Source organism: Macaca thibetana, chromosome 8 (assembly GCF_024542745.1).
Source record: "Macaca thibetana thibetana isolate TM-01 chromosome 8, ASM2454274v1, whole genome shotgun sequence".
In the NCBI taxonomy this organism is placed as follows: domain Eukaryota; kingdom Metazoa; phylum Chordata; class Mammalia; order Primates; family Cercopithecidae; genus Macaca; species Macaca thibetana.
The window spans coordinates 107613592-107636830 of record NC_065585.1 but is presented as its reverse complement, the minus strand read 5'-3'; the positions used below and the strand labels follow the sequence as shown (position 1 = coordinate 107636830).

The 23239-nt window shown below is 38.4% G+C and overlaps 1 protein-coding gene across 7 annotated transcripts in view; it reads left to right on the top strand.

The window, feature by feature from the left end:
- The window catches only part of UNC5D (unc-5 netrin receptor D), a 573216-nt gene extending 563951 nt beyond the window's left edge, over positions 1 to 9265 (top strand). For all 7 annotated transcript variants that reach the window (XM_050801680.1, XM_050801685.1, XM_050801686.1 and 4 more), the window contains one exon: positions 3088 to 9265. In XM_050801680.1, coding sequence (XP_050657637.1) covers positions 3088 to 3292 — 205 coding nt within the window. In that variant the 3' untranslated portion in view covers positions 3293 to 9265. The remainder of the gene's footprint in view (positions 1 to 3087) is intronic.
- The last annotated feature ends 13974 nt before the right edge of the window (positions 9266 to 23239 follow it).

The window sequence follows — 23239 nt, the reverse complement described above, 5'->3', positions numbered from 1 at the left end:
CATTGTAGCTGTTGTTTTTAAAACAACAATAGAGATCATAAAGAATCATTTACCCGTGCTAGAAACAAAAGAATGTCCATGGTCATCATTCTCATGATGGATATAAAAGAAGATTGTCACACAGGCGACCCATAGCCCACTCAGGCCTTGTCTCTCAGTTTGCCTCTCTCCTAGCTGTTCTTTCAGTTTGCCTTCTACCTGGGTTTTGTTGACAGTGTTTGTAGGAGTATATTGCAACTTTCCCTACAAACATCTCTACATGACAAGGAACAAGTGCCTATACTCAAAGTTGTTCGGTTTTGTTTTTGTCTTTTTTTGAGACAGGGTCTCACTGTTGCCCAGCCTGGAATGAAGTGGTACAATCATAGCCCACTGCAGCTTTGAACTTATGGGCTTACATGATCCTCCTACCGGAGCCTCCTGAGTAGCTGGGACTACAGGTGTGCACCACTGCACCCTGGCTAATTTATTTTATTTTTGTGGAGACAGAGGTCTTGCTGTGTTTTCCAGTCTGGTCTTGAACTCCTGGCCTCAAGTGATTCTCCCACCTGGGTCTCCCCAAATGCTGACATTATAGGCTTGAGCTACAATACTCAGCCAAAACAAATTTCTTTAATAAGAGGAACTCGGATCCCTTCAACTACTTAAGCAGGATTTGCTTTGCCATTTCTATTAGTATAGAAATGAATAACCATTAAAGAAAAAAGAAAAGGAGGAAGGAAAGAAAAGACAAAAGAAAAACTAGAGAGAATGTTTTTAAGCTGGCCTTTTCTATTTCACAATTAAAGATGTCTATTAGTGGAACATACTTGTAGTGCTATTTGGGAACCAACTGACTATAAACAGGATCTTAAGACCTTTGAATAAAATAGCACTTTATTCACTCAGAATTACTGTGTGTGTGTGTGCATGCATCTGTGGCTCTTGTAAATGGCAACTCATCCTTAAAAGCTTGTCTGTCGTCCGAGTGCTTCACTCTACATCAGTGCCCTTTGTGACCATAAGCTGGGTGTGGTGAGGGAAAGTAATACCATCCTCAAAATAGGAAATACTTGGCTGGCTCTGGAAAATCTTTTCAACTCATCAGAATTTACCAGAGATGACATTTCTATCCTTACTGTAAAAGTCCCTGTGAAAAACAGTGATCTTTAATCTTTTGTGTTTTGTCTTCATCATAGAAAAGTTATTGTCCTAAAGATTACCATGCTTTTACTGAAGATACCATGTCATCTTAAAAAGCATTGTAGGAATCAATTACTTGGCTGAAGAATGTTGAATAAACACCTGTCGTGGTATTATCATAAGTGCTGTAGCAGATTCAGAAAATCAATAGATATGATCCTTACCCTTCAGGTGTTTGTGGTCAAATTGGGAAGGCAGAACTAAAACACACACACACACTCACACACACACGAAATATATAAGCATTTTTTTTCACATGAAAGTTAAGTACAAGCGTAAAAAGAGTTCAGAGAAGACATAAATCATTTTGGGAAAAGAGGAGATGAGAATTGAACCATTGGACACGGCCAAACACCATTGGGATTTTGAACCATTGAGACACACACAAAAAACTGAACCATTTTTTGCTGAGAAAAATGTACCCTTGTTCTTTCTTCCTCTTCGTTGCCCCTTGCAGTAGAGAGGTATCAATGAGCATAATTAAACTTGTCCATTTGTGGCTGCATATGATCTTGATAAATAGGATAAAGGGAGGAAGTGGACCTTCCTAGTGAACAGAATGGACTAAATTAAAGCAAGAAGCAAAGTGTTACCTAAGTCAGGGTCAGTGGTTCAAAGAGCAAAATAAGACTTGAGTAGGAGAAAAGACTATATATATATATATATACACACACACACACACACACACACACATATATACACACATATACATATATATGTGTGTGTGTGTGTATATATATATTAGGGATATCCATGTCTAGCTATGGATATTTATATCAATATCCATAGCTAGATCAACACCAGACCAAAGAAGTCATTGAAAACAACTAGAGTAGATATTTCATGACTGAGGAAATAGAATGCAGGATATATTTGAATTTGGAAAAACTAAAGATTTTGCTGTGATTTAGACCATAAAGTGATAGAGTGTAAATTAGGTATAGGTAGTAAACATGGAGAACAACGGAGAAGCTGATGAGCATGCTAAAAAGAAAAAAATATAAAAGGAAGAATCAAAAACAAATGGTCTAGTGTGAAAGATTAGAAAGATGGTTATAAATACTGGGATACTTGTTCTAGTTAGAAGGAGGACCAGTTTGGAGGCACGGAGATGCCAGTTTCTGATGCATTGCATTTGTGGAGGTAGAGGCATCTATAATTGAAACAATCCCAAGGCCATTTAGAGATCTGTGATTAGCTCACATTAACTTAAAGATTGGAGGTATAGATTTAGAATACTATCTACGTTGTTTGATAGCTACTCCATTTAGTATATAAGCCCACTGACAAAGGAAAGAACAAGAAGTAATCAAAGATGAAACCTTGAAAGCCCTTATGTTTGCCAGAGTAGACATGGGTCAAATATTTTGAAAAAATAGGAATGAGTGAAAGCATGACATAAACTAATGAAATAGAGAATGTCAAGGGGATGGTCAAGAGGCAAACACACACACACACACAGTTCAAGGAAAGTGAGGACCCAAAAGACTTGGGTCCAAATGTGGTGCCTCATGCTTATAATCCCAAGATTTCGGGAGGCTGAGGCAGGAGGATCACTTAAGCTTAGGAGGTCAAGGCTCCAGTGAGCTATGATTGTGTCATTGCACTCCAGCCTGGGTGACAGAGCAAGACCCTGTCTGTAAAACAAACAAGACAAAACAAACAAGGAAGGCAAAACAAGACTCGGGAGATGATAAGGTTATTGGTAACATTCCACAACCCAGTTTCAATTGAGTGTTGAGATACAAATTAGACTGCCCCAGACCTGCCTTACTATAAGCTTTTTATCCCTTCTGTAAAAATACCTATTAAAATTCGTTTTAATTCTCTTATGATGATTGGTGTTTATTCCTTTATTTTCATGTTTTGTTTTGTTCTTCTTTTTGTTTAACTCTCTCCATCTAGGAATTTATCTTATTTTGCTACACAAAGTAGCCCATCTGCTGTCATTTTGAACCTGTGGGAAGCTCGTCATCAGCATGATGGTGATCTTGACTCCCTGGCCTGTGCCCTTGAAGAGATTGGGAGGACACACACGAAACTCTCAAACATTTCAGAATCCCAGCTTGATGAAGCCGACTTCAACTACAGCAGGCAAAATGGACTCTAGTCCACTTCCTCCCATGAGACAGAGTGATGGCCAGCTTGGGGACATTTGCTTTAAGTGGGAAAGAAAGAGGCCGCTTTCTGCCCAATGGCATTGGGGGAATTCAGCCTTCATTTACAATCAGTGAGACTCCCCTGTGGAAGAAACTAAATTTTATATAGGTAAAACATGTTAATAGCGAAAAGTACAAGCTCTCTTACATATAAGAGGGCTCTATGATCTCCTTGGAATGCACGTTTGGGTTAACTCCTCAGATTTGTAGTGGCAAGGATGAAAGTGAGAGCAGAAGTAGCTGTGGGAAAAGATGAGCTACAATAATGCTGGGAAGGCAGAGATTGATTAAGTGCATGTTTTGAAACAGGTTTTTAATGATGTGCCCCAAAAGGCCAGCTGATTCTGGTACTAGATTGTCAGAGTTTTCTACCAACTGGCATCTGTGATGTCAGAAATCATTATAAAACTGGCTTATAGACGTGAAACAGGGTTTCCAACCCAATTGTATGACTTCAACAACGTCAAGGAGGGCATTGAATTTAGAATCTGAGCACATCACACCAGCACCAGCTCCCTGTCTCTTCTAGCCACTTAATGGAGACAAAATGGAGAGGTAAGACAGACCACAAACTAGTTCTTATAGTGTACTCCACCTTTTACTTTTTTCCTGAGACAAATCTACCCTTATTCTTTCTTCCTCTTCCTTACCTCTTGCAGTAGAGAGGTATTAAGGAGCGTAATTAAACTTGTCAATATAGAAAGTTGTTTTTTCTAACGAAACAAAGCGAGACCATCTCTATTCCCATCTAAGCTACTCAAATTGCTGAGTGCTATTAGAACACAGCTTATTACATGGATATGGAGACAGGAGAGATTAAAGCAGATGCAAATACACATGAACTGCAGATGTCATAGGCCTCAAATCAGCTATAATTCCAGGAGGCATGTGTTGATCTAGTTCTCTAGCATTGTTGTTACAAGAAAATGAGTTCGACTGTATTTTCAATCCAGATTCTTGAAATTGTCTAACATGTTGGTCCTATGTCATCACAGAATCTCTCAGTAAGGCTATATGTGATCCTCATTTTACCTCTTGGGAAATTAGCAGATAGTCGTTGCTCTAAATGATATCCGAGTAAATAGACTTGAGGAATACCTCTACACAGTGTCCCTGAAACCACATGCATTGTTCAGGGAGCCTTCACGCTATGACTATTCAGTCTCCCTGAATATGCTTTCTCTATAGAACCATTAACATATGGCTATTGCTCTATGATTTTTTTTTTTATATTAGGAGGCAGTGATATTGTGGAGGATGGAAATCCACAGATAATTCATGACCCTCATCTTATCACTTTACTCCATCTTTTTATCCTATTAAATCATTTTTGACAAGATGTCCTGGTAGACTAAAGATAAACAGATTTGTTCTTGCTCATCTTCTGGTGGATATTTTAATTTGCTGTTCACAATCAGGACAACCAAAGTCAAGGACCCAGACAAACCACAAGGCAGCTAGTCAGCTACTTAGAGTTGGCTACATTCAAATAAAAAGTAATCAGGGAATGGGGGAGGTGGGGAGTACTTGGCAGTTGGGATATGATCCATTTTTTTTAAACAACTTTTTTGTAGATCCCTTGTAAAAAATAATAATAATGTTGTGAATCTCCATGCCACGTGAAAAAGGCCTAAAGATGAGTTGAATTTATGGTACCATGAGTAAGGCATGGAAGAACTCTTGAATGTGTGGTATATGTGGTCCCCTATATTAGATAGAAGGCTTTGCTACATGTAATTCAAAAGCATCTCGCTTTTCTCAGGAACCAAAGGCTTATGATATAGAACAAGGAAATCATCTTAGAACTGTCAAGCATATTTTCACAATACCATATCAAGATCAGGAAAACACCCTTTTGCTAGTGTGCTTAACTTATTTATTTCCTCTAGGAAACAATAGATAAACAGCATGAAAATGTAAATCATCTGACATCACTGATAGAATTTCTGAAAGAGAGAGTAGATGGTCAACCAGTCACAAGTTGGTTGGCATGGGGTGGTGTGCAGAGGAAATCTGCATTCACTGTTGAGTAAAAACTTGTAGAAAGCACATTATAGAGCTTATGTTAGAATCCATCTTGGAGGATTTTTGTTTTAAACCATCCTAAGCATTTTCCCTCTTCCCTTCTAATTGGAGTTATAATTGTTTCATCTACTCTGTGAATCTACACAGGTCTTTTTGTTTTTTTGTTTGTTTGTTTTTTTAAGATGTTTGATATGTTTTAAGTATTTTTAAAGAGATGAAAATTCTAAATGATTTTCCCTCAAATCTATCTAGATTACTTTAGGATGAGACGAGATTGTTGTCAATCCCTGAATGTCTGGAGTTCCCTCCCATGGATTTTTTTTTTTTTCCCTTTGGCCTGGGTTTTATAAACACACTTGAACATCATATCATATAGGATAACAAAGGAAGAAGTTAACATAATTCACCTCAGACTTCACCCTACGGTTCAATCAAATTCATCCTTCAGCCCGTTTTGTTTCTTCTTCATGTTTCTCTTTTACTTATTTCTGCTAGGATCCTACATGGGATTTCTATAAAAATGTATGAAATTCTGTGGTCACTGCATGTCAGGATTGCGCAGTATGTTACAATACAATTTCAAAGAGAACCCATGTTTGTGAGATTTACAAACCAAGGTGTGGGGGAGGAGGTGGAATTGCGGATCAGATAAAAAGTTAGCTTACACTTGAACTCAGTTATTCACTGTGACCTAAATTTAGTCCTATTATAATATGTGCCCGTCACAACACAAATGCCCCTCTTAAAAGAGATTTACTCATCTATCCAAGGACTTAATTTGGAAATTTTACTGTCCTGTTGCAAAATGAAACAAAATTAAAAGTGGCCTCGAGTACTTGGTAAGTTACTTAAAATTTTTACAAAAATATTCCACTCAATGCCAAGTCTTTTTCAGTCCTCAAAGGCATTTAAGTCTAATAGTCATGCTTTAAATATGGCTTTAAATTATGCCACCAAAATGGTGTACTTCACAACTTCACCAGACTGCAGCATCATAAAGTTAATTTACAGTTTTTACAACATTGCTTGTACATTCTTACTGGTTTACATTAAAATCCTTTAAGCCAAAAGGAAGCTTGCTCTATGGATTTAAATGCAGACTTCATTTACCAGTGCAGGAAGTCTCATAAAACTTAGATGTATGCCCACAAAAATTTTATTGGCCTTTTTGTAAGAGATGAAAAAGAATTGACACAGTCTTCTTTAAAGAGAAGAACTTTTTAATTATTATTTTTATCTCCAACTGCAGGTGGTGTCTTTTGCCGAGGTCTCTATATTTTTCTTTCAATTGTCTTTGGGAGAGGATATTAAGTCAAATCACTAAAACAGGGTTCTCTTTGGATTAAACGTTCTGGATTTATTGCAACTATTTACCTTGAGAAACATTCTCAGCATCAGAATTGATAAACAAATGTAGATGATTAAAATAGGATAATTGGTTTTAGATAGTATTTTCTACTTGCCAAACTTCTGGCAAATTTATCTGTGAATTTCAAAATGTTTCAAAATCTCTTGATACACTTTTGTTTTTCCTTTGAGCCATTTTCTCTTCAATTTCTTAGTCCCTCTGCCCTCTGTAAGTGTGTTGAGTGATATAGCTATCAGACGTGTTGAAGGCAAAGTTCTAGCAGAGGTCTTTGTTCCAGCTCTGTAAAGGTCACAGGAATCGTGAAGGAGCTGAGAAATCTTCCTCTCTGGCCCACTGTCTGCGGCCCATTTTCATTGTTTCCTCATGAAACATTGCAGAGTTTGAATCCTCAGTAACTCTCATTGACTGGACTAGAGGTGATGGCCACAGCAAATGGGAGAGCAAAATGTTGGCCTACAGAGAATGACACAATTGTATTCGCCTTTGGTGTTAGTTGCCATAGCGCTGTATTTGAAAATCGATGCTTTAGCCAAAAGCTGAATGGCCACCGTTTCCGTAGTTTCCACTGTTTTGTCTGCATAGAATTTTCCTGAACTACAAGCAAAAATGTATTTGTCCAATGTCACAAAAGTGAAAATGTTACTAATCTTAGATGTGTTGCATATTTTGTGTTTTTACGTTCCAAACTCTTTCAAAAGCTGCCGTTACAAAGCTGTTTGGCTGTATTGACAGCATGTGGTGTTTTTGCAAAAGCAATTCTAGGAGAGCCAGTGTCTACCATGAACTCCTCACATCCCCACTCCAGGGTCATTCATGACATCAAAATGGCAACTTGTACACTGTAATTCTTCGAAAAGTAACAGGGGATGGAAATCAGACCTGGCCGTTAGTCACTAGTGTGTAGTACCGTGATCTGAAGTAGGAAATTTAACTCACATAGAATAATTGTGGTTTTTGAAGCAGCTACTCATTGCTTTTTCCTTTTGCTGTGAAGATCATGGATTGGAAATGTCCTCATTGGGTGGACCTAAGGCAGTAACATTTAAACTTCATGTCCTAGCACCCGCCCTCCATCTGACCCAAAGATAAAAAGGGCAGAAAGCTTCATTGTTACACCTAAGCTTAAAAATTCCCTTCCCCACTACTAATATTGAGTTCAGCAGGGCTCCATCTTATTTATTTTTCAAAAAAGTTATAGCTTTGAATTATAGACTATATTACTAAATTTGGTAAGGTAGTTCTTTGCATGAATGGGAATGCGTGTCAAAATACTTTCACAAAAGGCATGATTACAATGGAAATGCCCTTTTGCCTCCAGTTTTGCTAACCCTAAAAAGTATTTAACTAATTTCAAGCGCTGTTTACACTCAAATCCCAACATTGGCCAAATTATGTAATTCTCTTAAATTTTCATATATGTAGGAGGAAATTTAACTATGGTTCTGGTGAATCATAGAAAGGAGAGACAATATTTGAGGGGAGTTTGTCAGCAGAATATCATGCCTTATGACCCCATTACTGAAACACAGACATTACAATCAGAAATAGACCTAATAATTCCAGTATCCCTCCATTAGCTAGTTCCAATGATGCTGAGAGACAGAGCACCCTGTGCCAGGTGTCAGGAATATAAGCCTCAGCAGAGGGTAACTGAAAACTTTCAATCAGAAACACCCTCGAAGGTTTATGCTAGATTATGTAGGTCACTCCCATTCGAAACTTTTCTATACAAAGGTGGGAAAGCACTCAGAATCTGTGAATTTTCTGGTTGGAAAAACAATGTTCTCCTTTTCCAAATTGGAATAAAGACTCAGAATTACCCATTCTTCATAATGATGTCTGATTGGTACATGCACTCCAGGAAGTCTCAACCTAGAAACGTTGCCAACCTAAGCATTTAGAGGAAAACTGGCTCATCTTCTGACCCAAACTCAAAACATATGAGTACTTGCATACCTCCATTTCTGCATGGAAGATGTTAAAACAGATTTCATTTTGTTCCGTTTATTTTGGGAAGGTGCGTGGGGGTGTTCTTTCAAGTGATTCACATCTCAAACCCATACCACTCTCAACTTTTATTTGATGTGTTCAAAGCCAAAAAATAAAATAAAATAAAGCAGGGCTGAACACTTAATTTGACATGAAGCTGAAGGAGTGAGCAAGCCAGAGGAGAGAGGTTGAATGAAGCATAGCCTTGGCTTCATACCACACTTTTTGTGCCTTGTATTATCAATGTAAATTCTGAATGTTGTACAGTAAATACTTGGATGGACTTCTTAGAAAAGGCTGCACTGGCTTCTTTTTCAGCACATGTACATATCTATAAATATATATACATATATATTTGGTAATGCCAAACAGCTGTGTTATATTGTATTGAACAAAATGGATGGTTTGGATGTTTTATGTAGAGTTTGCAAAAAAAAAAAAAACTGGATGGTTACAGACTTTTCGAGATAAATGTACAGACGTAAATTACTGCATATCAGTTATTTATGAATAAAGAGTCTTTTATTGACATTTTAGGATACTACGTGAGTGGCACTTTGAAATCTCGATGAGGATGAGATTTGTATACCTCCTGCCAATGTCCTAGCAGGAGTTGGAATGCTCTCTGAAAGGACAATTTCCAAATACCTGTTAACATATGGAACAAAATTTCTTGCTCAAGCCTTGAGAGCGAGGCAGTGTTGTGAGGCTACTGGAAACAAGAAGATTGTCTTCTAACATCACCACCCCAGTACATACACATACACACACACTTCCTTAGGATATAGTTTTATAGAATCCAAGGTCATCATAGGCATACCATAACTGGAATACTGGAATACCAATCACCTTATTCCTCAAAATGCTTGGGCTATTTTTCCAGACTGTATAGAACATTTTCTGCCCTTCTGTGGGAAAATGTTAATAGGTACATTGTTGTACACTGCAAATACATGTGGCTGATTAAACCTGTTTTAAGTGGTTTTAAAATGCTGAGAGCTCTCCCAAATTTACTTATAACTACTTAGGCCAGAGCCAATTGAACCAGAATGTTCCACCCAAAGATGGCTTCTGGTCTATTTAAACTAGTTGGTTATAATTTTTTCAAACTTAGAGAACAGGTCAGAGCCAGTTGAACCAGAATGATCCACCCAAAGGTGGCTTCTGGTCTGTTTCATTGGTTATAATTTTTTAAAAAGGTCAAGAGTTGATTTAAACCAGTTTTTTTTAAAATACCATTTCCATATAAAGACAACATTTCTTTTTTCAAATTAAGTTTTAAAAGCTATGAGGTAAAATGAAATATTCTCTACACTAAGGTTTTGAAAATCTTTATGTATATGATACATATACATAAAGGTGCCATGGCTCATGCCTGTAATCCCAGCACTTTGGGAGGCCAAGGCAGCAGATCACTTGAGGTCAAGCATTCAAGACCAACCTGGCCAACATGGTGAAGCCTCATCTCTACTAAAAAAAAACACAAAAATTAGCTGGCTGTGGTGGCACATGCCTATAATCCCAGCTACTTGGGAGGCTGAAGCAGGAGAATTGCCTGACCCAGGAGGCAGAGGTTGCAGTGAGGCAAGATCACGCCACTGCACTGCAGCCTGAGTGACAGAGTGAGACTCCGTCTCAGAAAAGAAAACATTTATGTATATGATAGATCTGAAGGAGGGGAGTCTATGCAGCACTTCCTAAGCCCTGTTGACCATGTAATTCTTTTTCTCATGGGACTACTAGGGACAGATAAGAATATTTACAAAGAGGCTGCATTTAGTTCCAACAGTTCTTTCTGACCACTTTAAATTAGGCAGAGCTTTGATGCTAATTAAAATATATTTAATCTACTGGCCTAATGAAAATTAGTTGAAATTAACTTAAACGAGGTAACTCAGTTATAGTTATGCAAAACCAGACCCCAAATCTCAGAATTATTTGAATAGTTAGAGCAAGTAAATCCAATTTGAGTTCCTCAAAATAGATTTTAACTAGAAGAATGATGTGACAAGCATAAAGATCTGGATGTAACTAGTTCATCTGGATGAAAACGTAACAGATTGGCTTGAACCTGTAATAAACTATTCAAAAAAAATTGTATCTTCATTTAAAAGCTGCCTTATTGAGTTAGGAACTAATTCTGAATGGATTAAGTTAGTTTGGATGAATTTATGCTTTTTTTTATATAGTGAACATTTGTTAGAATTTGATTTTATTCTGACAGAGGTTAACTCATTCACTCAAAAAATAGTTATTTAGCATTTTCTCCATGATAGCAGAGTCTGTGTTCAAGTCTTGACTCAATCATTTTGCACTTGATGTCAGGCAAAATGATTTCTGCTTCGTTTATAATATAGGGATAAGAAGAGAATTGTATATTCTCCCCAAAGTCTAAACATGACATGAAAGGGTTCATGTAAAGCCATTAGCATACTCCATGGTCCTTAGTAAACAGTCAGTGAGGGTTTACTTTCATCTTATTTTAGAGAGGCGGTATGCATAGTAGTTAGCAGAATGAGCTTGCAAGCAGATAGGCTTGGATGGGAATCCTGAGTCCCCACTTTGGATTTGTGACCTTGGCCAAGAGACTATCTCTGAAAGATGACAATCATATCCAGCTCACGGGGCATAAAGTAAGTGTTCAAGAGCTGTTTTAACCATAAACACATCTATAACTCTTTCTGGCTAGTTTTGCTTCTGAACAACAATACATCCTGGAGTATTCGTTATATACACATAGTGGGGTTACAGCAGGACCAATAGTGTACTCAATGTTAGTATCTTTCTGATACCTAAAATTTATTTAAGAAAAAAAAAACATGTCTTACTGACCCTGAATTAAGTGAAATGCAACTTATTTTCTAATGTAAAGGTTAATGCTTCATAAAGTGAGTTAAAAATACCCTAGTAAGGTCCCATATTTTCATACCACATAGGATGATTTTAGGAAAGAACTTAGAGTTGATGATGAGGCAAATGCATGTTTAAGGCATATCTAAGACAAATCACCTTTTGTCTAAATGTTAGTGTTCCTGAATAAAGTAAGTGCTCCACCAATGAGGTGATCCATTCTCTGGTTTTCAGATGACACCAGGGCCTTAAAACCATGAGTTTTTGCACAAATTAAACATTAAAGAGTTACACAAGCACTATCATCTGCTGTGTGCTAGACCTCTCTGCTACAATCAGACATTCACAATTAGGACATTAACCCAGCTTTCAAGAAGCTCACTATCTCCAACTCAAGAGATTATTATACCATCCAATAGAAAGTGTTAGGAAAAAGGAAAGCAGCACTGTTAAGATAAAACAAAGGAGGAACACTGAAACCCAATTGTGTTGTGTGAGGGAAAGTTCCATGGAGAAGCTGCCATTGAGCTAAGACCTAAAGGTGGTCTATTAATAAAGTGACTTCTAGAATAACAGTGTATAACAAACCCTAGAATTTGTGGCTTATAATGACACCCATATATTATTCACATAAATGTATGGCTCAGCTGGGAGCTAAACCTGGCACGGTTCACCTCAATTGGATTCAGGCATGTATCTACAATTAATTGAAAGATTGAGCTGGCCTAGTTCTTCCAGTTTAGGATCCTTCCACATCTGGGGCCTTGCTTAGGACAATAGGATGGACTACACTCTGCTCCTTGTGCCTCATGGTCCAATAGGTTAGGCTGGACGTGTTCTCATGGTAAAGGCAGAAAAAGAGATGTGTGAAGTCTCTTGTGAAGCCTACACTTGGAATATCATCATTTCTTTTTTGCAATATTCTAAAGGCTAACATAACCCACAAGACCTGCCCATTCAAGGGATAAGAAATATAATCCACTTCTAGATGAGAATTGCTGCAACATCACATTGTAAAGGGTGTGGATACATGAAGGGATGGAGATCTGGGACCATGGTTTCAATTTCTCCATCAGAGATGAGTAAGAATTTGTCAGACAAAAAATAAAAGAGGAAGAACATTCAAAGAGAAAGATTAACAATGGCAATTAATAAGGGTTTTATTTAAGAGAGGCAGTCAGACTATTGTCATGACTCTAGTCCTTAAAACCCTGAGTCTTCTACAGTAGCACTCCCCAAACTTCTCTTCTATGTTATTAGGTTCTGATCCCATGATTAACCATATTTAGAAAAGGATGAGTTAATTTCATTTACAGAGGTTTATTTATTATGCAATCTCTCAAAGGTTTTAACACAATAATGGTAGTTATTTTCAGTGCAGTCAATATGCTAGACACTTTATATGCATTCACTTATTTTAATCCCCTAGCAATCATATGAAGGCAGTACAATTATTGCTCATATTTTGTAAATGGAGAAACTGAGGAAAAGAGAAGTTAATGTGCATTTTTAATCACTCCACTGCAGCTATTTTAATCACGATTTTAATTTAATATTTTGAAATCAGCATATTTTAATCACTCCACTGCAGTCATTGCAATTTTGCTCTAAGCTCAGAGCAAATGTTTGTAGCATTTTCCAAGTATTTATCATTGCCTAACTCTTACTTAATGAGCTGTAGTAACATCTCAAAGTTCACATTTTGGTGTATATTTTCTCTAAAGATATATGAGATAAAGTGTGTGCTCCATGCTGAATTAATTTAGTCCAGATTTTCTTACATTTCTGTTTTCTCATCTATCCACCCATCTCTCTGCAATTAATAAAATTTCATAGTTTTAAACATATAACCCCATAGCAACCTTTTTAACATTATAATTCTTGCCTGTGAATGCTTGATTTAACCATGTTTCTCTGTAACTCATTAGAAATACATCCTTAAAACTGTAAGAATTAGTTATATTTTTGCTAAACCTTATAATGACTACTTCTTTAAAAAGTTGGAGGCATGTTTATAATCAATTAAGTAACTTGTGTCAAGTCATTGCAATTTTGCTGTAAGCTCAGAGCAAAATTCAATGTCATTTCTTTCAAAGGAATGTTCGGTGTCCAGCCATTGGTAAGATGCTCTGCAGCTAAGTGAGAAAAGACTGAAATAGGGTGAGAAGGCATGTGTTCTAATCTCAGCTCTCATGCCTACCAGTAGAGTCAACAGACAATTCATTTCATTTTTTGAATCTCGGTTTGGATTATGAATATCCTGCCACATTTCCCATATTTGGCTACAGCAGGGGACAAATGAAATACCACATGTAAGGGGGAAAAAAGCTTTGTATTCTAGTAAGTGCTATGCAGGTTGTGTTTTAACAGAATGGGAATCGTCTACTGACTGTCAAAGACTAAACAAAAGACTATAAATTAATTATTTTAGAGCAATTTGTTAGAAATACACATAAAAATTTTAAATGACCATGACTTGTTCCTTCATCTCCAATCCCTAGGCTGAATAATTTAGCTAGAATAGCCAGAGAAACAAGTACTCTCTTCTTCTAGTATCATATCTTTAAAAATTCAAAGACTGAAAAAGATTATCAATATGTGTTTGTGGTTAGCCATGTCCTAAGTGAAAAATTATACAAAATCCTAAAGTCAACTACATATTTGTTTTTATCACTGAAAGAGATAAAAGTTAACACTTCTTACTCTAGGGTTTTATGGGCCCAAACTATCATTTCTTTTTACTCTCCTTTAAAATCTAGGCAAACAAGAAAACACAATTCACATTTAATTGTGCCTTCTATTGTCTCACTGCTTTACAGTGAGCTTTTTTTTAAAATAACATTTACTGTGTGTAACTATAGAAGAAGCACTGTAGTACACAATGGAAATTCAGCAGTAAACAAAAAATATCCCATTCTCACAGAGATTTCACTCTTATGGGGAAAGACAGGGTAAAGGCTAAATAAGTGAAATACAGAGTAAGTTAGATACAGAAAAGAGGAATAGGGTATCTGGGGGTGTGATTTGGTTCGTGTTTTGTTGTTGTTGTTGTTTTTAGAAACAGGGTATCACTCTGTTGCCCAGGCTGGAGTGCAATGGCACCATCATAGCTCACGGCAGCATCCAACTCTCCAAATCCTGAGCTCAAGTGATCCTCCTGCCTCAGCCTCCTGAGTAGCTAGCACTACAGACACATGCCACCACACCCAACTAAATTTTTAAAATTTTTTTGTAGAGAGAGAATCTTGCTATGTTGCTAGGCTGGTCTCAAACTTCTGGCCTCAAGCCATCTTCCTGCCTTGGCCTCCCAAATAGTTGAGAATACAGGCAGGAGCTACTGCACTCAGCCATTGGTTTGTATTTTTAAATAGGGTTGTCAGGCAAGGCCTCATTGAGAAGGTGACTAAATACCTGAAGGAGATGAGAGAGTGAATCAGGAAGATCCTTGGAAGGAGAGGATTCAAAGTCAAGGAACCAGCAGCTGTAAAGGCTTTGAGGTGGAAGCGTGCTGCACCTATTCAAGGAGCAGCAAGGTGGTCAGTGTGAGCGAGAGAATAGTAGGAGGTGAGTTCAGAGAAGCGAAGGGGTAGATCATAGATGGCTTAACAGGCTCTAGCATATACTCCATGTGAAATGGGGAGCTATCAGAGGAATTTGAGCCGTGTCAGCAGAATCACACTAGCAACTAGAGAACATGTTGGGGAAGAAGGAGGGAAGCACGGAGATTACTGCTGTAGTAATTCACAGGAGACAACTGTGAGTTGGTGCAGGGCAATTGCAGTAAAGTTGATCAGAGGTGTCTGAATCATAGATATATTCTCAAGGCAGAGCTGGCAGAATTTGCTGATGTAACAGATGCATGTTGTGAAAGGAGGAAATCCATGATGACTCCAAGGTTTTGGTCTAAGCAACCAAAAACATGGAGATGCCACTACCTGGGATGGAGTCTTATGGAGACAGGTTTTGAGGAAAGTGGAGACCAGGAGCTCTATTTTGTGTGTTTGAGGTTCACAGCACCTATGAGATGCACAAGTGAACATTTGGATTATACATGTGGGCTTATCAGTTTGAAGCTCAAGGGAGAGGTATACACTTGGTAGTTGCCAAAATACAGACAATTCTCATGTCTCCCTAAAATATATACAAGCAAGCTGTACCATGACCACCTTGGGCACATGTTGTCAGGACCCTCTGAGGCTGTATCATAGGTGCCTTCTTAACCTTGGCAAAATAAACTATCTAAATTGATTGAGACCTGTCTTAGTTACTTGTGAATTCACAAGTGCTTTGAAAAGAAACCGACTCTTATGTCTAAAAGAATTTTGTAGTGACAATACATTGATACAAGTCTTTATATTATTAACAGAAAAATATTTTCAAAGACTTTAAAACATCACATGCAGGGAAATATAAAAAAGATATGACAAGAGTTTTATTTACTTCATTCACTAATGAAGAAGTTGATAAGATGTTACAAATCAGTTCAAAGAAGAATTGAAGAATGATACACATGTCCATATACATATATTTTAAATCATGAGACTCCACCAAGCCTTGAGACACTCAAAAATTAAGACCTTCAGGAGATAAGAAGAAATCTGTAGAGACTGAGAAAGAGCAGCATGTGAGGTAAAAGGGAAATCAGGAGAGTGATGTCAGAGCAAGGGAAGAATGGGTAACCAAGAAATGGGCATGGGCTGGGCATGTTGGTTCATGCCTGTAATCCCAGCACTTTGGGAGGCTGAGATGGGCAGATCACCTGAGGTCAGGAGTTTGAGACCAGCCTGGCCAACATGGCGAAACCCCATCTCTATTAAAATACAAAAGTTAGCCAGGCATGTTGGTGCACACCTGTAATCTCAGCTACTCAAAAGGCTCGAGGCAAGAGAATCACTTGGACCCAAGAGGTGGAGGAGGTTGCAGCGAGCCGAGATTGCACCACTCCAGCCTGGGTGACAGAGAGAGACTCCGTCCCAAAAAAAAAAAAAAAAAAAAAAAAAAAAAAAAAAAAAAAAAAAAAAGGTAGGCATAATCGGCTGTCTCAGATGCTGCTGATAGGTCAAGTATGATGGGGATTAATAAGTGGCCTTTGGATTTAGCAATGTGGACATTCTTTATGATCATGGCAAGATCAGTTTAGGTGGAGTATGGTATTGGAAAGCCTATTTTAAAGTAGATTCAAGCAAAACAAATGAGAAGAGAAAAAAGGAGCAAGCACATATAATCCATCCTTTTGAGGAGCTTTGCTATAATGAGAAGAGAGATCTTTTGTTTCTTTTGTAAAGGAAGTCAAAGTGAGATTCTTGAAACTGTGATTGTGGAGGTGAGTATTCATTGTAAACAAGGTCTATAAGGGAGGGTTTTCAATCTTAGCCCCATTGACATCTGGGGCTGGAAAATTCTTTGTTGTAAGGGACTGTTCTGTGCTTTATAGGGTATTTAGCAGCTTCCCTATCCTGTACCAACTAAATGCCAGTAGCACCTACTGGCTATGACAATCAAAAACATCTCCAGACATTCCCATATGTTCCCTTGGAAGCAAAATTGCCTGCAGTTGAGAACCACTGGTCTATAACAATGATGGTAAATAGCTGAGACAAGGTAAAAAATAAAGTCATTGGAGAATCAAAATTCAAGTGATTGAAAGAATAGGGAGGTAGAAAAATCATCTATATGTTTATCAAAATCTCCAAAAATTAGAAAAGAAGCATGCTGAATAGAATGACACTAAGCCAGAGCTAATTCTTCTGTGAACAAGGGGAACTGACTTAGGCATCAGATGATCGCAACCAGGAGAGATAGTGGGTAGCATTACCTCAAAATAGGACATCAAAAATGGAAAATATTAGGGAGAGAAGAGGGAATGTGATCTGGAAATGGCAATGAGAAGGAGAAAGAACTCCTACCCCACCTCCAGGGGTAGAGAAAATATAGGAGCGAAAATAGCAACCACCTAAGAGGGCTACAGTAGTTTTAAGGAAGAGCTGGGTTTCAGTAAGAGCAAAAAAGAAGGAAACGGAAATTTATGAGGATATAAAGAATTTTGCTGATGACTGAAGGTACTGGAAAAGGACTTCGAAATTTGAGAAGACTGGGAGATGGGTCAGATGCACAGACACGTGCGAGGAGTATAGTACAAGTGATAAGGATGTCCTGGAAAAAAGGGCATCCTTTAGAGATGTACCTTGGCAGAGATAAAGAACACTATAATAGTAGGCACTAAAATGGAATAAATTAATGAGTGAATTGAATAAAAGTTCACTTGGCTTATGCACTTATTTATACATTTCAACATTTACTTGGTTTATGCCTATACATTTTCCTTAAAGCATAGTGATGTAGGTAGTAATGAGCTTATTTAACAAAATAAAATAGAGAAGTGAAGGGCTTAGGCAAAGATTACAAAACTGGTTAGTGGCAGGGTTTAAATTAAGTCTACTTATGGAGTGCTACTTTTCTTAAAAATACATTGCCTTGATGTTTCTTCAGCCATAAGGTATGTAGTTCAGAAAGTCTTCCTAATTCAAAAGCAGAATTTAGGGCTACTAAAGGATAGACAACCAAGGTATACAATGAAAGAGTTATGCAAGCTGTAGCATTTTGGCGCTATGCAAGTCTAAGCTGTGCAACTCACCAGGGAACCATTAGAAGACACTACAGTTGGCTGAGACACATTAGCGTCTTCTCCAGCCTTCCTTCTTGATGCAATCAGAAGAAATGAATGCATAAAAAAGAGTGTGTAAACCAAAAATAAAATGACCTGATAATTTCATTGGACCCCTCCTCTCAGCCAAAGGCATTCCAGAGTCAACCTGAAAATCTAGTTCAGGCAGTGGTGGTGGAGGGGGTCAGGCACGCCTCATTATACCCTCCAGCATTAACATCAACACAAAATCCTTTAGTCAGGACCTCCTGAGGCTGTCTCACCAGCATGTTCTTAAAGTTGGCAAAATAAATTGAGACCTGTCTCAGATACTTATGGGTTCACAACACTTTGCAAAGAAAGCTACTCTTATGTCTAAAATATTTTTGTAGTGAATACATTTATATAAATCTTTATATTAAAAGAAATGTTTTCAAATGGTTAAAAACATGGCACACATGCAAATATAAACAAATGACAAAAAATTTATTTACCTCATTTACTATGAAGAAGTTGATGTTAAAAATCAGTTCAAAGAAGAATTTGAACAGATACATGTGTGCATACACACTATGTACATACATGTATATGTAAATGAGAATTCTGAAGTGAATTTGTTAATACAGGCAAAACTGTTTAAGATCTTGTATTGTATACAGTAATAATAAATACAAAACTGTCTACAGGGAATATCAATCTACATGTGAATACCTAATAGGGCAATAAAGATCGGGTTATCTTTCCTACCAGCGTGGAAATTAATTGTATCTGAACAAAATTCCTTTGCATTTCTATGGAGAAGAGACATTTGCAAGACTTCAGATTTCCATCATTTAACTTCTACCCCTGCAGAACTAATAATGTAACCAAGTCAATAGAGGTCAAAGAAGTGTACCCCCATGGAAATAGATAATCCTAAAAGGTCAGCTAGGCACACCCAATACTCCACTTTTTTTTGTGCATGTTCAAGTCTTCCGCAACTTTTTCTTGACAATGTTGTGTGTCTTGGAAATTTGCTGGGAGTCTTTTATTTGTGTATCATCTCTCAATAACTTTCCAAGTAACTTCTATGGGTTTTTTCCCCCTTCTTTTACCCCAAGAATTGGCAGGCCTTTTCTTTTTTGTGTGTGTAAACAAAAAGTATCTGAGACAGGTTCCAATCAGATTGAGAAAGTGTATTTTGCTAAGGTTAAGAACTTGCCCATGGTACAGCCTCAGGAAGTTGTGACGACAGGTACCCAAGATGGCTGGTTACAGCTTGACTTTACACATTTTAGGGAGACATAATACTTCAACAAATACATGTAAGATGTACACTGGTTCAGTTCAGAAAGTCAGGACAACTCAGAGCAGGGCTACTAGGCTATAGGTAGATTTAAAGGTTTTCTGATTGGCAATTGGGTGAAAGAGTTATCATCAATAGAAAAGAATATCTGGGTTAAGATAACAGGTTGTGAAGACGAAAGTTTTATCATGCAGATGAAGCCTCCAGGTAGCAGGCTTTAGAGAGAGTAGATTGTAAATGTTTCTTATCAGACTTAGAGAGTCTGTTTAATCAGTAATTTCAAAAGAGAGGGGAGTACAATGAGGCATGTCCAGCTCCCCCTTCCCATCATAGCCTGAACTAATTTTTCAGGTTAACTTTGGAACGCTTTTGCTGAGAGGATAGGTCCATTCAGATGGTTGAAGGGCTTATAATTTTATTTTTGTTTACATTTGCTACCAACATCAGTAACTTAACATCTGTAATGACTAAGGGAAGATAGAAGTCATATGGCCTCTCTTGCTCTCCATCCTTGTCTCTAAATCTAAGCAATTGCCAATCCTGAACTTGTTTAAGAATTGTTTTTCAGTCTTTATAATGTGGTTAGCCTGTAGGAGGTATAAAAGAAGTCTATTTCAATGCGTGAGGCTTCATTCATCACTGACATGTACCAGTTACCCTATTTTTCTTTCTTTCCTATATATTTTTTTCTTTTCAATATAATTAAACTCAGGGGGACTTGATATTTGTCTTCAAATATTTGAAAGTCTGTCACATGAAAGATAAATTAGACCTGTTCTGTCTAGTCCCAACTAGTAGAACTAAGACCAATTCTGCAGAAACTACAAGAGTCTTTTATTTCTCTTATAGCGAGCATAATTTTTACAGAGCTGTCCAAAACTAGGATGAGCTTTTAAGGAATCTTAAAAGCTTCTCATAGTTATGATCCATGGCATTCATTGAAATGCAAATAGTTCCAAGCTCTCTTTGTTGACATTCTTTCCAGTTTTTGATAAATCCTTTCTTCCCAAACCCTCATCAGTTTTCCTCTTTTCCTTCAAAATGAGATTTTAATCCCTCCCACTTAATATATTTTCATTCCCTAGCCCAAGATTGAGCAAACTGTTTTGGAAGGCCAGATAGTAAACATATTAGGTGCCTTACAGACCACAAGGTCCTTGCTGAAACTTTAAACTCTACTATTATAACATAAAAGTAGTCGTAGAGCATATGTAAGTAAGTGTGGCTGTGTTGCAGGAAAACTTTATGGACACTGAAATTTGATTTTCTTATAATGTTATGAATTTATAATATCACTCTTCTTTTGGGTTTTTTTTCAACCATTTAAAAATGTAAGGAGGGAGGGCAAGACGGCTGACTAGACACAGCCTGGGGGAACAGCTCCCAGGGAGGGACCAAGATAACTTGCATGCTCCTAACAGATCTTTGGAAGTAAAGCACTAAGAGGGGATGGAGGGAAGACATAGAAGCTGGGCTGACGGGAGAGAAAGTTGGGTACCCTGCACAAGGCTACCATGAACTAGGACTCATTCTTGGGTCCCCGCGGCTCAGGGGGAACACGTGAGTTGAACTGGCAAGTAGCAACCTACTTTTGCCACAGACCTCTGAAACCCCAGCAGGAGGAGACCCCTTAACCACCAGGGACACTCCATTGGCAGGGAGAGCTGCTAAAAGAAGTGGTAGGGGCAGCAAGCCAACTAAGGTGCAGCCCAGACAGTTTACTGCAAGATTGTCTGCAGTGGACAATGGCCTGGAATGGCTATCCCCCTAGGCTCGACTTGCTTCCATAGGAAACTTTAACCCTAGGAAAACTGTCAGACCCGAAATCTGCAGGGCAGTCTTGCCCATCAAAAAGGACTGGTCCAATCTGAGCACCGCTTGGTCTGCTGGCATATCCCAGGGCTCCAGCCTGGCCACAACTGCTAGCATGGCAGAATTGGGGGCCCTGAACCAGAGCTTCTGCACTGGTGAACCATGTCTGACTGGTAGAGAGTTCCAGTAGGGTGTCCCCTATAGCCATCAACCAGCCCACATGCTCCCTTCCCATACTACAGCTACCCTAGGACCCATGGCTACTCCCCCACATCACTTTGCTGGCATGTGTCTGCACTGGCAGGTTTTGCTTTCCTTGCCCCACCAGTAGGTGGGAGTGCAGTCCACATCTCCTATCCGCAACAACTGCCATTGCAGATGGAGCCTTAATAGGCACAGAGCCAGCCAGACTTACTCCTGCCAGTGTCCCACCCTTGTGCTAACACTGTGCAGAGAACAGCAGATCCTCCCATGTTCTGAGTGACCACTCCTACTTTCAGCGTGCAGAGAATGCTCCCAAATCTGCACCCACAGCACCCTGTCCCCAAGCCAACTCCACCTTCAGTATGACCATGCACATAGTCACCAGCAGGGCCCCCCACACCCTCTAGCTGTGTTCCCTCTGCCACCATGGTGAATATCCGTAAGGAGGCAGGCATCCTGGCACCTGTTAGCACTCTGCTGTAGCTGCTGCAACTTGGCCTCCCAACACAGTGGATTTCTAACCTTAAGGAGCCAGACAACAAAGTCAGGGCCAAAAACAAGTCCCCCAGAGTTAGAGCACACAGTCCAGGAGTTTGGAGCTGAGTATTTCCCCCTAAAATCTTCCAAAAACAAAGCCAAGTCAGCTGAATCTACCTTATACTACAATCAAACCCACAAGGTCATCAAATAGGATAAAACAAAACAAAACAAACAAAAAACAAAACTCCAAAGATCAGAAACCTGAAAGATTGAAGGTAGAAAAGCACACAAAGATCAGAAAGAATCAGCACAAGAACTCTGACAACTCAAAAAGCCACAGTGCCTTCTTTCCTCCAAACAACCACAGCACCTCTCTAGCAAGGGTTCTGAACCAGGCTGAGATAGCTGAAATAACAGAAATAGCAATCCGAATATGGATAGGAACGAAGATCATCAAAACCCAATCCAAGGAAGCTAGAAATTAAGGCAAAACATTGCAGGAGCAGACAGACAAAATAGCCAGTATGGAAAAGAATGTAAACGACCTGATGGAGCTAAAAAAACACACTATAATAATCTCACATTGCAATCACAGGTATTAATAGAATAGACCAAGCAGAGGAAAGAATCTCAGAGCACGAAGAATGGCTTTCTGAAATAGAACAGTCAGACAAGAATAGAGCAAAAAAAAAAAAGAAAAGAAATGAACAAAACTGACAAGAAATATGGTATTACGTAAAGAGATGAAATCTACGACTCATGGGTGTTCCTAAAAGAGATTAGGAGAATGTAAGCAACTTGGAAAACATATTTCAGGATAACATCCCTGAGAACTTCCCCAACCTAGCTAGAGAGGTCAACATTCAAATTCAGGAAATGCAGAGGACCCCAGTAAGACACTTCACAAGAAGTCCTCCTGAAAACATACAATCATCAGGTTCTCCCAGGTCAGGAAAAATAAATAAATAAATAAAAAAGTTCAAGGCAGCTAAAGAGAAAGGTCAGGTCATCTACAAAGGGAAGCCCATCAGACAAACAGCAGATCTCTCAGGAGAAACCCTATGAGACAGAAGAGACTGGGGGACAATATTCAACATTATTAAAGAAAAGAAATTGCAACCGAGAATTTTATATCCAGCCAAAGCAAGCTTTGTAAGCAAAGACAGAAATAAGATACTTTTCAGAGAGACAAAAGCTGAGGAAATGTGTTACTACCAGACATGCCTTACAAAACCTCCTAC